The 15948-nt window shown below is 39.2% G+C and overlaps 2 protein-coding genes across 4 annotated transcripts; one reads left to right on the top strand and one right to left on the bottom strand.

The window, feature by feature from the left end:
* Positions 1 to 1964: 1964 nt before the first annotated feature.
* On the bottom strand, positions 1965 to 8708 carry LOC146480332 (radial spoke head 10 homolog B-like). Its single transcript, XM_085109497.1, has 5 exons — positions 7611 to 8708; positions 4809 to 5849; positions 4052 to 4210; positions 3240 to 3380; positions 1965 to 2665 (listed from the first exon to the last, which is right to left on the bottom strand). Exons 1-5 carry the CDS (start codon positions 8542 to 8544, stop codon positions 2499 to 2501), a joined length of 2442 nt encoding a protein of 813 aa, XP_084965623.1. The 5' UTR covers positions 8545 to 8708; the 3' UTR covers positions 1965 to 2498.
* LOC146480333 (palmitoyltransferase ZDHHC3-A-like) lies at positions 8610 to 15069 on the top strand. Of its 3 annotated transcripts, none has more exons than XM_085109498.1 (9): positions 8610 to 8989; positions 9652 to 9776; positions 10792 to 10812; positions 11008 to 11031; positions 11276 to 11327; positions 11472 to 11553; positions 12548 to 12681; positions 13040 to 13086; positions 14068 to 15069. In XM_085109498.1, exons 1-9 carry the CDS (start codon positions 8753 to 8755, stop codon positions 14174 to 14176), a joined length of 831 nt encoding a protein of 276 aa, XP_084965624.1. In that variant the 5' UTR covers positions 8610 to 8752; the 3' UTR covers positions 14177 to 15069. The 3 variants fall into 3 exon arrangements, with proteins under 3 accessions (XP_084965624.1, XP_084965625.1, XP_084965626.1); XM_085109499.1 differs by having other exon boundaries at positions 12551 to 12681; XM_085109500.1 differs by lacking the exon at positions 10792 to 10812.
* The last annotated feature ends 879 nt before the right edge of the window (positions 15070 to 15948 follow it).

Raw genomic sequence — 15948 nt, forward strand, 5'->3', positions numbered from 1 at the left:
GTTTTTTCTTTTCTTGATTTCCATGTTTTGAAACAATTAAGGGGGGACTAACCTAAATTTGAATGAAATTTGAAGTGGTTTGGGATAGAAGAAAGAAACTGTCTATTAATTATTAACTACAAATTCCCCAAAAATCACCCCAAAATTCACAAAACACCCCACAAAATAGATTTACGGGATGAACATAGAGTTTTTGGATCGCTTGAAACGTGAACGAGATATTTCCATTAAAGCCATGTAAAGTGCGGTAAAATGGCGTTTACGTTAAGTTCCCCCTTACAAACCATATACACCCATAGAGTTATAAAGTGATGATGTCAAGAAAACTAAATTTTTCAAATTATGGGATTTGTTAGTATATTCAGAAAGAGCATGATGAAAAATGCCTACTTGCCAAAAATCAGCATCTAATTGCAATTTGGGGTAAGATATTAGCTTTGTTGTGCCCTGGTGTCACTCCATACAAATCCTTCTAATTTTGTCTCAGTTCCAAACGTTAAGAACTGAGACAAAATTAGAAGGATTCGTATTAAGTCATCAGGGTATAACAGAGCTAAAATTAATATATTTGTGACATCACACTTTAGAACTCTATTCCCGGGATGCTATTCCCGGGCAACACATGTACTGAAAAGCTTTTCCAACATTTTCTGAGTCAAACGCGTGAGATTTTTGCCTCGTCATAAGGGGAAATTTCCGAAAACGTCCGAGCCACCTCCGAATATTTCCGACGATTTTTCCAAAGACTTCCGAACGTTGCCGAGAATGTCGGAAGATATTTCGACGACCTTTGAACACTTACCAGTCTAACGGATTGTAGACATTTGAAAGCTTTTGTGATGGTTATAAAGAGCAAAGAAATAATACATAACAAATCTGAAATGAAATAAGGTTTTTTAAAAATTATAACTGGTCCGGATTTGTGAGTCAGGCGTGAGAAATTGCCCTTGATGCGTGAGATCGATGTCTTTAGTCCGCAGGCGTGAGACTCACGCATAATGCGTGAGAGTTGGCAGGTATAGAATGATGTTCCCATAAATACTCAGTAGGCCATTGAGTCCGCAGAGGTCAAAGCGAAACCACTCAGAGTCTTGAAAGGGGGTAAAAATCCCACAATTTGTTTTGCAGTCTAGTTTCTCTCAAAACCTATTTTACCAAATCACATTCTCAATGGCATTTGCAGGGTTTGTGTGCTAGCATATAATTGAAAGCACAGCCACATAATTCAAGCTAACAGGAAAAAGAAAGTGGGGAGAGGAGGGTGGGGTAATGAGTGTCCTCTCTTCTCCTCTGCCAAGTTACCAAGTGTATATTCCAGCAGCACATTATTATTACAGAACAGGCATATTTATTTTTTTTACATTTTTCAGGCGAGCAGAGGGGCAGAGGCAAGCACGACTCGCATTCCACACTTGCCTTCTGCCTACCTCGGCTTGATGGGTAAATGCCTATTCTGCAGGTTATAGTGTCAATGAACATAGCAAAGCCCCACAGGCAGCCCAATCTCTGATAGGAGAATATGCAACAAACATTTAATATTCAGTCTTGCCTAACAGCATGCATATGGAGGTGTGCTGCAAGGGTTTGAGTTGTAAAGATCTGTATGGGAATGGAAACGATTCATTAAAACAGGTTTTAAAATCACTTCAAACAACCTTAAGTGTGGGAATTATTTAAACAAAAAAGAAACAGCCAGTAACTTGACTGCTGTGAGAAACATTTTAACTTCTACCTTTCAGTACAAATCTGTTCTGTTCCCAAACAAATCTTTAGAATTCAAACCATTACAACATAACACCTCCACATGTTGCTAATTAGTAACTTTGCTAGGCAAAGTCACATTTGCTCCATATTCTCTACCATGTACCTTGAGCTTCAGTGGCCTGTGAAACCCCATTCTTGATTGTATAAGGTGTACTTATATAGTTATGTAACAGTCAGAAAGTCAAATAAAAGTGTGCTCATTATTTTCTGATTCACCCTGATCTTTCTTTTATTGACAAAAGAGGTATGAATCTTTTAAATTTTACAATATTTATAAAGCTAACAACTATGTACATGTATGCATGCTTTTTTTTAAACTTACTTTCAATAATAAAATATTAAACCCCAGTAAAGTATTTCAAAATGTCATTCATAACTTACTAGAGGTTTGATACTAACGTATGTTATACTAATACATCTTTTAGAAGGCTAAATTAGTACATATGTGTTAAATGGTTGTTAGCAGGCCAGGGTTGAATATAATTTGTAAACGTCATCTGCTAAACGACACAACCTACATTTTAAAACCTTTTACCAATATTGAAGTTATTCTGTAAACTTCAAACTGGCAAAATGAAAAACTTCATTTAAAAATCTACAACAAACAAATCAAACTGTGCAAATGTTGAATTGACTAACATTCAACTTTTTATATAGCAACAATATACCGTTTTTTACTGTAAAAACGTTACTGCAATAATTGTGTTATTGGAATAGCACTCATTTGAAGTAACTCAGGATTTCTTTTCCTGTGCCTTCTTGATCATTTCCAAATTATCTGCAGCTTCAAAGAACAACTCAAAGAAGATCTCCAGCTGCAGACACCAGATATGTTGCTGATCAGGCTGCTCAACCTGACTTGTATCTGCGGGAACACCAAGGCTTGGACTCCGAACCTCAACTAAAAAAAAATTAATAGTAACACGTTATGAAATCAATATTTAACACTTTTTCTAGCAAAAAAAGTGACTTTTTGGCTCCAATAACACATTAAATATATTCCAATATGCCATTTTTTTTTTTTCGATTACATTTAATGGAGACATTAAATCCTTATATTCAATTATATCATTTTTTTTTTCAACTGAAGCCTTGAATTCTTAACACAAAGCCTAATAAAACTTAACTCAAATAAGATTAAGAGGTAAAATCTCACCAACTTTGAACCTTGGCTAATTAAATTATTTTATTCCTGACTTGGATCAAAAGCACCTCTCTCTATATAACTTGTCAAAAAATGTTTTGCATTTCCATTGATGGTTCAAGTTGACGCAGATCCAAGGTTTCTTGCATGAAAACCAGACTGTTCACAACCATTACATTACTCAACAGCAATGTGGAAAAATTCCATTTCAGATAAGCAAAATGAAGTGGAATGATTGGACACCTTTGGTAAAAAGGTGTTCAGTCCCAAGATAAAAATTTTGGAGTGGACAAAATGCAAATTTGCTATTATTCATTGAAAATAAACAAACCTGGGAGGTTTTCATCTTCTCCATCTCCAAACCCTGTAGGTCCCAGAGACTGCTCCTTGTGCTGCTGATTTGCACTGGAATGGACTGATTGTACTTTCTTACTGCTCTCTTGGGAGTTTGGTAGAAGCTCAGTACTTTTAGCTGAAAACAAACAATCCCCATTGGTGAGGAAATTATCTAGCCTGTCATGCATGGACATATTAGTTCATAGACCCTTTGCATAAATGGCGCCCAAATTTGAATAACAATACTTTATACATCCTAAGCCTTACATTCATGCGAAAAATCCTTTTTCTGGAAACATAAACACAAGGCTTAGGATGTATCAAGTATTGTTATTTAAATTTGGGTGCCATTTATGCAAAGGGTCTATTATACCCAGCAGACATGTACATCTTTTAGTAGCTTCAATTTGTCCCGCATTATTAATTTCTACCTTTGAATGATGGTAACGACAAAATGTTGGGGGAGGGGGACTACCATAAAACTTGCATTGAAGGAACAACTGTCACATTTGTTTTCAAATAAGGCAATATGTTTTGTCACACACCTTGAGAACAAATTTTTGAAGTACGACAGCCTGTTACATGAACAATTGGAGCTCAAGAAAGTTGTTTTTAAACAGGGCTTCACCTTGGCTAAGGTAAATCTTTTTAGCATTCATATAACTTGAACTCACTGGAAAAAAAAATTAAAACAAACCACGTCCTGTAACTGTTTGATAGTTATGGTAAAAAAAGTACATGTAGCCATGGAAACCAGGCTTTAGGCAGCAAACAATGTCATCAGTTGTATTAATAGTCATTTCTTACCAGATGTAGTGTGCCCTGGCAGTTGAGCTTCTCTGCTTTTTGTTGGTGATTCCGGCACTGATTTTGGATCTGATACTCCCGACATGACCCTGGACACCCTTTCAGGTGAGTCCCTCTCCCCAGGGGTATCAGCAGCTGAGTTGACAGTGTTAAACTGATCTAGAATAGAAATGGACACCACAATAAGCAAGATGCTTCCTGTTAACCATTGGTAGGGCTGGCAATAACAGTTGGTCATTGTCCAACCAAACTTCATTACCCAACCAATAATAAACAAAAGGGTAAACGGATGATATTTTAGACTAAAACCAAGCTATGGCTTATTATTTACTGGGCCTACAATCTCCAACATGGTCTCTGGTAACATGATTTCCATATTTCATATTCCATATTTCCCTGCCAATCAAGTGCACATGAAATTAACATGTCTTGCTTCTCAATAGTCCCATTCTCAAAAGGCTGCAAGTTTGCTTGTAGCAATCTTGATTCCTCCCACCCTCTCTAGTTTAAACTTATTGGACTTGTATCTTGATTTGTTCCATGTCTATGCCCACCTTGCAGTACAGGCATGAGGCACCCCCTCGGCATGGCGCTGTATGCCTGAGGCCCCTCATCCCCCGATGGATTGGTGGGTCCTTTCCTATCCAAGCCTTTGCCAGTGTAATTTCCTTGCCCAATTAATTCCTACAAAAATGTGTCTTTTTTAGGATGTCTGAGGTGAGTACATGCCATAACATTAACAAACATTTTGACCTACCTTCATCTGGACTTTCTATCCCAGGCTTTGATGTTGCTGGTGTAAAACTTGCCGCACTCTGAGACCTTGAGGAGGGTACAGGGGTTGCTTTTGGCGAGAGGTGCCCCTTGATCACAGCTTCTGTAACATACACTGTAGCACAATCAATGAGGGCTTCAAAAAACTCCAGAAATGTCATCTCCAACTCAAGATTGCAAAACTCTTCTTGTGCCAATTCTGGGTTATCCTTGGAAAGGATCTTCAGTACCTCCTTGGGGCTCAAGTCTGAATTAATAAGACGGAAGTCGCTGAGCATGAACATAAACTGTCTGGATTTAAATATTGGTTCATGTGGATAGTGCATGTTAGGTACGCACATTCCACAGAAGATATCCCAACTCCTAGACATGTACTTTATGGCTTCAATGGCTCTTGAAGAGTCGGCAAACAAGCTGCCACCAACCTGGCAGGGAAACTTAAGGATGTTTTCTGTGATGAGCTTGGAAACACACCAGGGCAGAACTCGCTCCCTGCCAGTGTGCTCTTCATTATACAGGTGGTAGGCAATGATGACGATCGCATTCAAAAACTCTCGCATAAGCACCTCGTGCTGAGGTTCATGTACATCGTTTGACTTCTCTGGGGCAACTGTACGGTCCAATTCTGATACAGTGAGACCATGATGATGGACCTTACAGTCCTTCAAGAATCGCCAGAACTGAAGCCGACTCATAACAAACGTGTTGTCGACAGAATCCTGCTGGCCGAGACAGGAGTAAAAACTGTAAATCTTCCTGAGTTTGCTGACATGTCGCAGCAAGACGTGGGTGACACGCTGAAGCTCCTCATCTCGCTCATACAAATCAAGGTCCCTCTCATCCAGAAGAAGATCAATGTTCAAATTCAGTGGATTCCCAGAACTCTCAGAGGTCAGAAAAGGCGAGGCAGATCGTATTGGGGTGCCAGATCGAACCGGAAGACCAGAGCTCATTATATCAGGGGTCATCATACCTGATGGATTTATGTCAGGGAAGTCCAGCATGTGGTCCAACTCAAAAGTACCTGTAAACAAGAAGAAGAGAATGTAGGTGACGCAGAAGGAAAGGGTAAAGGGCCCAGTAGTTCAAAGCCCGATTAAGCTAATTCTGGGTTAATGTGAACTTTGATTTGAGTATATTTACTAATCCGTAAGAATTCATCCAAAAGATTTTTGTCCCTTAGTTTTGCCTTAGACTTTTCTTTTCCATTAGTTAAAAATGAGCCTTTAAAATCATTTTTAATGAGCGAGATGAAAACCTTGGTTAAGTTTTAATCGTCGATTAGTGTTAATCAGCTTTCAAACAAACCCGGCCCAGGAGGTTTGGAGTTCAGATCCCTTTGCTGCCTTCATCCCTGAATACTGGGACTATTGACACTGGAGGTTGAGATGCAGGACCAGAACAGCAGTTTTGTCCAAACTGCATACAGTAAGCTTGCTCAACCTTCCCGAGAAAAGCCGCTTTTTTCTTACGGGCCCAGCTGTTCACTATTTTAAAGCATTTTAAAAGAATTCCTGTTGGTTGATTATCTCCAGCAAATGCGTGGTTATGTTGTAGGTTAAAATGAATCCCAGGTTAAAATGATTTCAACCTAGGTTGATTTGTATTTTCTTTTGTTTCAGATGTAAATTACCCAACCTTAACAAAAGAAAATGTAAATCAATCTAGGTTGAAATCATTTTAACCTGGATTCATTTTAACCTACAACAGTAATCCCCAATTTTCACTTTGGATTTCATCAACCCGTTGCTTAATGTAAAACCTACTTTCCTTGTGGCTAAATGTAATTTACGCTAAGTTAGACTTGAGCCAATGCTGGCCTGTGGCATTTGGGCGGTCATGCACGTTTGGGGTCTTATACAGGGTTTTGCAGGGCTTACGTGTGTCACGTTCCAGCTCTGTGAGGACGTGCAGTTGCTTTGAGGGTAGCGAATCTGCTTGTGACGTGCCTTTGCTATAATTTGGTGAAGAGTTTAAATATTGTTATGAACCACAAAAAATAGCTCTGTATTAGAAGGCACTGTCCTTAATGTAAGGGAATAAACAAAATCATGCTAATATAGGCAGAGCTGCCATTGAGCTTTAGAGAAGCTAGCTGCACAAGAAAAGTAGCCAATCATAAACCAAAAGAAAGCCTCCCATTACTGATGTGTTTCAGCCATTTTTAAACTCTAAGTAAAGGGCTATCTTCACTCTATCTGCTGGACGTAACAGCTGGCTGCCTGGTACTATTTACTGCTTTGACAAAGGGTTGGGCTGACATGACCCAACAAAAAAATTTTCTGGAATGACTCAGGTAAAGCATGGCAGCACCAAATTTGGTTTCTTCATCAAGGGCTGTGCTTCAGTATCACAACACTATTTCTAGGTACATGTAAGTTTACAATTATTACTTCAAAAACTCATTGATAATTCATAAGCCCATTGACCTATCAAATGGTCGATAACACATCATGTGCAGTGACTTTATATCGATAAACCTCCTTCTCATTAGTATGTGGTGTTTTAACAGCTGATAAAACACTCCTCATTAGTATGCAGTGTTTTATTAGCTGATAAAACACATTAGTATGTGGTGTTTTTCTTGTATGCAAATTTCCAACGTTCACAAAAGCATAATTGTTATGAGCGCTATTGACACACGTTTTTCCAGGAATGTTTGTGAAGCCATTCAAAAATCTTGCAGCGTGTGTTTTATCAGGCCTAAAACCACTCGGCTGCATCTTGTGGTTTAAAACCTTATAAAACACTGCTGCTCGTTTTTTAAACATTACACAACTCTTACCTTCAAAAACCATGCCATTCTTGAACACATATTTGCCACTCCCGTGCTTCATGTTGTTCATCCACTCTCCCACATACTTAGCCCCTGTGGCATAGTAGAATGTTCCATGGCCATGTCGCATCCCATTCACCCACTCCCCGACGTAATAATTACGCAGAGGGTACTGGGAACCTGCGATGCGCTTCAAAAACCAGGAATGTTCTCCATGTCCATGCTGAATCCCATTCTCCCACTGTCCTTCATACCTCTCATTCTTATCATACCAGTGCATTGTTCCCGTCCCATGTCGGACATTTTCCCTCCAGTCCCCCTTGTATATGTTCCCAGAGGCATACCTCCTCATTCCAAACCCATGTCTTCTATTATCCATCCAATGTCCATCATAATATGACAGGCCTTCTTTGTCATACCTCAGAATCCCCTCTCCAGAACGTTTGCCATATTTCCACTCTCCAGTGTACGAAGAAGGAATTGTACCGCAGACATACGTACCCTGGCCGTGCCTCAAGCCGCTCAGTACGTCACCGTCGTATGTGCTTTCATCCGGCCAAGTATAGATTCCTCTTCCTTCTATCATGTTGTTTTTGAAGTCACCTTCATATTTAATGCCATTAGACCAAATGTATTGTCCTGTCCCATCCATCAATCCGTCGACAAACGACCCAGAGTATACATGATTGCCTTTAAAGTAAGCTGTTCCTATTCCATGAAAAAAACCGCGTTCGTCTTGCTCGCCGAGATACGATTCAACGATCAAGTTCACAAGATGAGGTTCATTTCGCATAGCATCGTACGGCTCTTTCTTCTTGTTGTCATCTCCTTCAAGCTCATTTACAAGAGCCTTCGTTTCACCATCTTGTTCTTTTTCAGCAGTGCCTTCTTCAGGTTCAGTGTCTTTCATTTCTAGCTGAATTTCAGACGTCTGTTCAGGCATTTTGTACAATCAACACATCAGGCAGAACTGTTGCTTCGAGACTGTAGGGGTGCAAATAACCCGGATGAATGTACAGTTGTTATGACAACGAGCAGCGGTCTGCGTGGCATGCGGGCTCATTTCATTAACAGCTGCATGAAAAAAATGGCGACCACAGCGTTCTTTTCCTTGAAGGCATATTGTGCTTTGATGATTTAAACCAGCAATCATGGGCAGAAGATCGAAGTGTTGTAAATTTTCGTGGTTTGTTAATGATGGGGTTGGCATTGGATGTGCGGTTTTCACGTATTTACTCTTAGCTTACGCCGAATTTGTCGTAGTTTTCGTCATGCTTTTGCCGGAGGTTGTTTCAGCAGCTACCGTCGGGTTGTTCCACGCCATTGCTTTTACTTTTTTGACCAGTCTGGCTCTTGTTGCTCACGGTAGAGCAATGTGTAGTGATCCAGTAAGTAGTTCTCTCTTTATTTAAAATATAAATTGGAAAATCATATGGGAAAATCATTTGGCTTGCTCATCTCTCTGTCAGCCCGATTTGAATTGTTTATTTTAACATCCGGACGTGAAATATTGATTGTTGTATTCAAGCTTAGCCTTCTGATCACGATTTCTTTAATCCTTAGTTCTTGTAAAGTTTCCATGGAACTGAAAGAACTGAGAATACAGAAAAATAACCTGGGAGTAGCATTGAAGCTGACATTTTGTTTACATTGTATAAGCTTATATTGTATAAGATTACATTGTATAAAATTTCCTTGTTATTGCCGGCTTACTCATTTGTTTATGAATTATCGTATTTGTCGAATGTACGCAATGTTATGCACGTAATCTGTCGTATGTTTACCGTGTTTACTTGTCTACTTTTTTTTTTAATTATTGTAAGTTTAATGTTGATTGTAATTTTAGGTTTTTAGCTTTCATGCGCATTTGAACATTTCATGAAATTTGTGCATTATTATTATTATTATTATTATTATTATTATTATTATTATTATTATTATTATTATTATTATTATTATTATTATTATTATTATTATTATTACTTAGCTTTTACACTTCATTTCAAGCTCCTACCCAAATCAATATTTTTGTTTATAATTAATCTTACAGGGAACAATACCCTTAGGAAATTGTACATCAGAAAATTTAAAGAAATTACAGTTAAAGGAAGGAGAAGTAGTACTAAGATGCACCAGATGTGAGTGTATCAAGATTGACAGGGCTCATCATTGCAGGTATGCAAAGGCATGATGCGTTATTCTCACATTGCTGCACTTGCACCATTTGAATACCATTGTCACTGAATAGAGTATTAATATTTTTACTATTTTCTTATGGTTTAGGCTTGGTTCAGACACCATACTTCACATGAGCCAATCAAATTCAATGAAATTAATTATTACAAATCTGCAATTTTCTTCAGTCATAGTATGCTTCAGTGAATTAATTTCTGCTGAATTAAGTTCGGCATCTGTTCAGGCGATTTTCCGAACATGTAATTCCGTAAAGTTCCAGCCCTTAAATGTCCCAAAAGTCCGAAAATAACCCTTCATAAACCACACAACCACCGAGCTTCAAACCAAAATCCAACTCTGTTTATTTTGCTCGCGCGATAAATACAATGTGCCATCAATTTCAAAGTTACAAACCAACCAATGTGCGCGCGCGCTTTTAAATTCTTTTAAGTCACAACAGCATCTGAATCAATTCATCAGGGATTAATTAATTTGGGTTGATCTAAATTCAAATTCAATTTGGCTCATGTGAAGTACAGCGCCTGAACCAGGCCTTACACTCACCTCCTAAAGGTCACTTGCAATAAGAAACCTGGGTTGGGGTGAGGATACTCCTCAGATCGTTTTGGTATCCATTTTCACTGGTCTGTAAAATCCATACCCATTTTCGTACTTTCAGACCAAAATAGCCCAAAATCTTACCCCTTGAGTAAATAAGGAAGTACTCTCTGCCCCCACCCAGGGAACCGTGCACCCTAAAACAACGAGTTGGAATCCTTGTGATACCAAAAACAGAAAGAGAACGTCAAAATTGTCATTCTCGCTGCCACGTCGGAGGGTGTGACTTTAAAAAATGCCTTCCAAAATCGCATAGTATGATATGATATTCATGTATAACCAATCACACTTATGTGTAATTTTTATCAATCATTACTCTTGACGTTAACAATATTATTAAGGTGAATAAAATTTCAAGTATAACTTCTAAATTGCTGTTCAATTTTTTTCGTTTTAGCACTTGTCAGAGGTGTATTAGGTAAGCTCTGTTCTTGTACATTTTTAGAGATGGCTGTCATTAAAACCTTTTGTAAAAGGAGAAAATTAGTTGCTACAAATGAAAGTTAAATATAACTGCTGCACATTTATAATTTAAGAAATAATTTAATTTGTAAAATGTGACATTTATTATCAATTTACTGTTTTGTTTTTTTTTTCCTCTCTTTCATTTTAGAAAAATGGATCACCACTGTCCATGGTAAGTATTTCTGATGTCTTAACCCTAAAATAAGTCATTCAGTGCCCCTTTTTGTCTGGGTCAGTCAGATGGTAGTAAATTGAGAAAAAAGGAGCGTCATATTTTCTTTGTTAGTAACATACCCTAAAGCAACTCACTACAAGGGCTAAAGAGCTCCATGACAGTTGCCTAAATTTCATACTGGAATTTTAGCAATTATTGTTAAGTCTGTTCTATTTGCTGTATTTCTTGTTTCTCTTTATAGGATAAATAATTGTGTTGGTGAAGATAATCAGAAATTCTTTGTATTATTCACAGTGAGTACTGATTTTAAATACCATCAGTTGATAAAACTGCTCATGTTAAATGAGTATATATAATGAATAACACCCATTACTTAATTTTTTGAAACATAATGTCATCAGATTACATTAAATTTTTATCTTTCAATCTTTTTTCAGCTGTACATTTTTACAATATCAGTGTATGCACTGGTTTTGACAATTAGACAACTGTTCATCTGTACAGAAAAAGAATGGCAAGGTAAGTGGGGTTATACTGATCCCCTCTCCACCCTTGCCAGGACCTGTTAGGAATCACCTGTTACTGCTCCCCATTCCACCCCTGGCAGGACTCTTTTATACTCATCCCCAAACTCCAGGACTAGGACTAATATCACCACTCCCCACCTAACAGGATTCCTCTTTCACCATTCCATGTCAGGACTCTTATATTGCTACTCCCCTCTTCATCCCTGCTAGGATTCTTCTGTCACCAGATCCCACCCCATCCCTGCCAGGACTCTTATGTGGCTTAACTCCCTCTTCATCCCTGCTAGGACTCTTCTGTCTGTCTTCACATCCCACCCCATCCCTGTCAGGGCTCTTCTGTCTCCACATCCCACCTCATCCCTGCTTGGACTCTTCTGCCTGTCACCACATTCCACCCCATCCCTGACAGGACTCTTCTGTCACCACACCCCACTCCATCCCTGCTAGGACTCTTCTGTCTCCACATCCCACCTCATCCCTGCTAGGACTCTTCTGTCTGTCACCACACCCCACCCCATCCCTGCTAGGACTCTTCTGTCTCCACATCCCACCTCATCCCTGCAAGGACTCTTCTGTCTGTCACCACACCCCACCCCATCCCTGCTAGGACTCTTCTGTCTCCACACCCCACCCCATCCCTGCTAGGACTCTTCTGTCTCCACATCCCACCTCATCCCTGCTAGGACTCTTCTGTCTGTCACCACACCCCACCCCATCCCTGTTAGGGCTCTTCTGTCTCCACACCCCACCCCATCCCTGCTAGGACTCTTCTATCTCCACATCCCACCCCATCCCAGTTAGGACTCTTCTGTCTCCACATCCCAACAGGTCCCTGATAGGACTCTTCTGACTCCACTTCCCACCCCATCCCTGCTAGGACTCTCCTGTCACCACATCCCACCCATCCTTGTTTAACTATTTGATAGTTCATGTACTGTCTGTCAGTAATCAATCATTCTGAAGCTTTGTTTTTCTTACTTTGTCAGCAGATTGCACCTTTATACCTGTTCCCTCTGCCATTCTGATGATGATTTTTCTAGTCTTTGAGGGATTGCTGTTTGGAATTTTCACCCTTGTTATGTTCTGTACTCAAGTTACTTCCATAGTGAAAGATGAAACGGTACACTTTTCAATTATACTAATAAAAGAAAATGTTATTTGTGATACTTTGATTTAAAAAAATAAAATAGCAATAAGTTGGCTTTTTTGAAAATAATTTTTTGACAAAACCACTGAGAAAATGGCACATTTTACAAGGTCCCAAGCAAATAAAGTAAGAGTAACAGATTTACAAAAAGAAATTAATACATGCTTGTGTAGTCCTTGAAGGTAAAGAATGTGTGAAATAGAACAGTGAAGAAGAGCTGCTTATAAGAGTTGTCAAGGTTTTTCTTTGTGGTATCAGCTTCAGCCTTGCCCTCCTGCTATAATGCAAATTTCATCCAACATAAAACACGCTTTTTATCTTCCATTCACAGGGAATAGAGAATTTAAAGAGGGAGAAAGTAGTAAAGAAGAGTACTGTGTAAGTTGAATCATTTGTCTTGTCCTCATTGGTTAGTATAGACTTTCTCTTCAGGAGGGTTGCAGGTCGGAGTAAAACAGAGAGGATCAGATGTCGGAGTGAAAAATGTTTCTAAATGGATCAAACTGACTCTTTGTTTCGTCTTTAAAAAAAAGGCAGAACTACTCCATAATTATTTTAGCTTTGCTCTGTCAGCATAATTATTCTTCTTTAAACTAGTCCCCATTGTTCTGTGTATTTGTTCCCCTCTTGTGTTTTTGTTGTGGCTTAAACAACCACCGGTTCAACTTGGTTCAGGTTGGAATTGAAGTAAATGCCTTCACTCAAGGTATTTACTTGAGGTACTGGCATTCATTTGAGGTTTGACATTTGGTTTGAACTTGGACCTATCAAAGTTGTTGTTGCAGCAGTATGATGCATACAGATTTTACCTCCCATTGCTTTTTAAAATCTCTTGTCACCAATGGTCTCCTTATTTGTTAGTAAGCAACAGGAAACAGCGAGAGTTCTGGAGACGTGACTGCTTTGAAACTTGAAAGTCGCACTCGTACTCAGATCTGAACTTCCCTCTTTCTAAGACCGTACTGGTTGCCGCGAATAGACCTTATTTGCTCCGTTGTTTTGTTGTTCCGCACAGATCATGTGACGGTACTCAAGGGATAGTCTCTTTTAGAAGTGGAATCTTTTACTTAAAAAAAAAAGGGATCGATTCTCCTTAGAATATCACGTGGTTTGCTATGGGCAATAAGCATATAGAGCGGATAAGGTCTATTGACCGTCAGCTCGCATGATCTTCCTAGCCAGCTATCCTTCACATTAGCAGGTGTTTTAGGGGTAATAGGGTAATAGCAAATTGGAACCACACCCACCGGACAGGCACTCCAGTCACTATTGAATGAAACTCCCTTACGTTCCCTTCAAATCTTTGCAAGCTTGCTTAAATTGACTGCCAACTCCTTTTCTTGGTTTATTTTCTCACAGATATGAGAATCTGCAAGATGTCTTTGGAGGATATTTTTCTATCTCGTGGTTTTCGCCCTTCACGTCCGGACCCTCTCGGCGAGCAAACTTTTCTTTCCACGACGTCTAAACAACGTCGATAAATTACTCATCACAAAGTTTATCATCCAATATGTACCATGCTAATATTGTGGAGGCACGCTGGTCTGGAGGTCAGCTTGTCACGTGTCCATTGGCCGGCCCATTGTGCGTGACAAGAAACGTCGTTCCACATTGTCTCTATCAAAACGTGTACACAAATATTTAGCGGTGAAGTGCGAAGGAAACCTAACAAACATCTGAGGTTGACCGTACAGTGGGCTAGCCCACCATTTCGGGGATAGCAGTAATGCTTCTATAGGATTCAAGCTCAAACCGCGGAGAGGCGAAAGGGGTCAACTGGCTTCCCCCACCTACAAACGACAAGAAAATAATACGATGTTCTAGCAGTTCTAATATAATTTCATACCGAGCTATCCGTAGCTCAGAACGGGCATCGTAGCGAGGAATAAATTAGGACGCACGTGCGCGGCGAACCGAGCGTGGATTGGGGATGGGTCCGAGCACCGAATCCCTAAAAACCTTATTCCAAAATTGCTTCCATTTTTAATATTCTTTTGTCTGCAATCAAATTAGCCCTTCTTGCCTCGTTCAAGTCAAATATTCTTTTGACTATACCACTATTTCCTCCTCGTACGTATGTTTAACAGCCACAAAGTGCAAGCACTGAAATCACTAGATAAAATTATTATAAGTAAGCATATTTATCTCTTGAAAAGGACCTTGTTGGATGTGCATTAATTAACGTTTAGGCCTCCTTGTAATGTAAAGGTATTTAATGTATACTTAGGATTCAAATGTCGTCATACATGTGTGTTGGTGAACACAAGAGCTTCTTGACTGCCTGTCGTCCACTAGTTACCAAGTGCAACAAGAGTCTTGTTTCAAATGTGTCTTAATAAAGTGGCTAAACTTGGAAGCACATGTTTCAGAAGCAACAATATATCATTAGTAGTATTTTTCACTCCAAAAACATTTTCTTGTTTCCAAGAAGATAGAATTCTGTCACCGCTCAACGGGAAAACATTTGGCACACTCAAAAACGTTTCCAATTTGCCCAATGCCTCGACCAGACTAAATGCGTTTTTGTTTGAAAACGCCGCATACCTTTTTACGCATTTCTCCGACAGTCCTCAGAAAAACAATGAGACGGAGGTGTTTATCGATAAAAAACGGAAGGTTTAATGCTCTCGAAAGTAGAGATTTTTGAAAAACGGAGGTCTGTCGTTTTAGTGTGGATGGCAAAAACGGAGCTTTCCGAAAATGCTGACAGTCGCAACTAAATATAAGACATAAAAACGTTATTTAACACGGTGGAAATTAAAGTTGGAATTATTATGGGGCCGTGCCACAAAGAGAAAGATAAAAATGCAAAACTAAAAAAATTTCAAAATTTCCTGACCCTTGCTCTACAACTTGATCCATATCTCAGATAAATACAAAATCTGTGTCCATATGTTGTATGGTGGAAGGCGACTCGACTGAAAAGTTCAGTTCTCTTAGATCTGATGATTGCCAAGCCTTCTTCGTGAAGGCCTTGATTCCATAGCCATATGCATAGCCCAGTTTCCCTGCAGTTCGGGGACATCTGATACAGCTATTTCAATGAACGTTGTCGGTTCAAAGCATGAAGCTAAAAGACAAGACCGAAAGTTTACGTGGGATTTTTATGAATAAATTCATCAAAATCAGTCATGCCTGGAGAAAACAATAGGTTGTAATGAGCAGTACAATGACCTGCACGTGCTGGGATGATTCTGATGAAATTATTCATAGGAAATAATCCCACAAAACATTGCGGTC

The sequence above is a fragment of the Pavona decussata genome, unplaced genomic scaffold (genome assembly GCF_977016875.1).
Source record: "Pavona decussata unplaced genomic scaffold, jaPavDecu1.1 SCAFFOLD_53, whole genome shotgun sequence".
In the NCBI taxonomy this organism is placed as follows: Eukaryota; Metazoa; Cnidaria; class Anthozoa; order Scleractinia; family Agariciidae; genus Pavona; species Pavona decussata.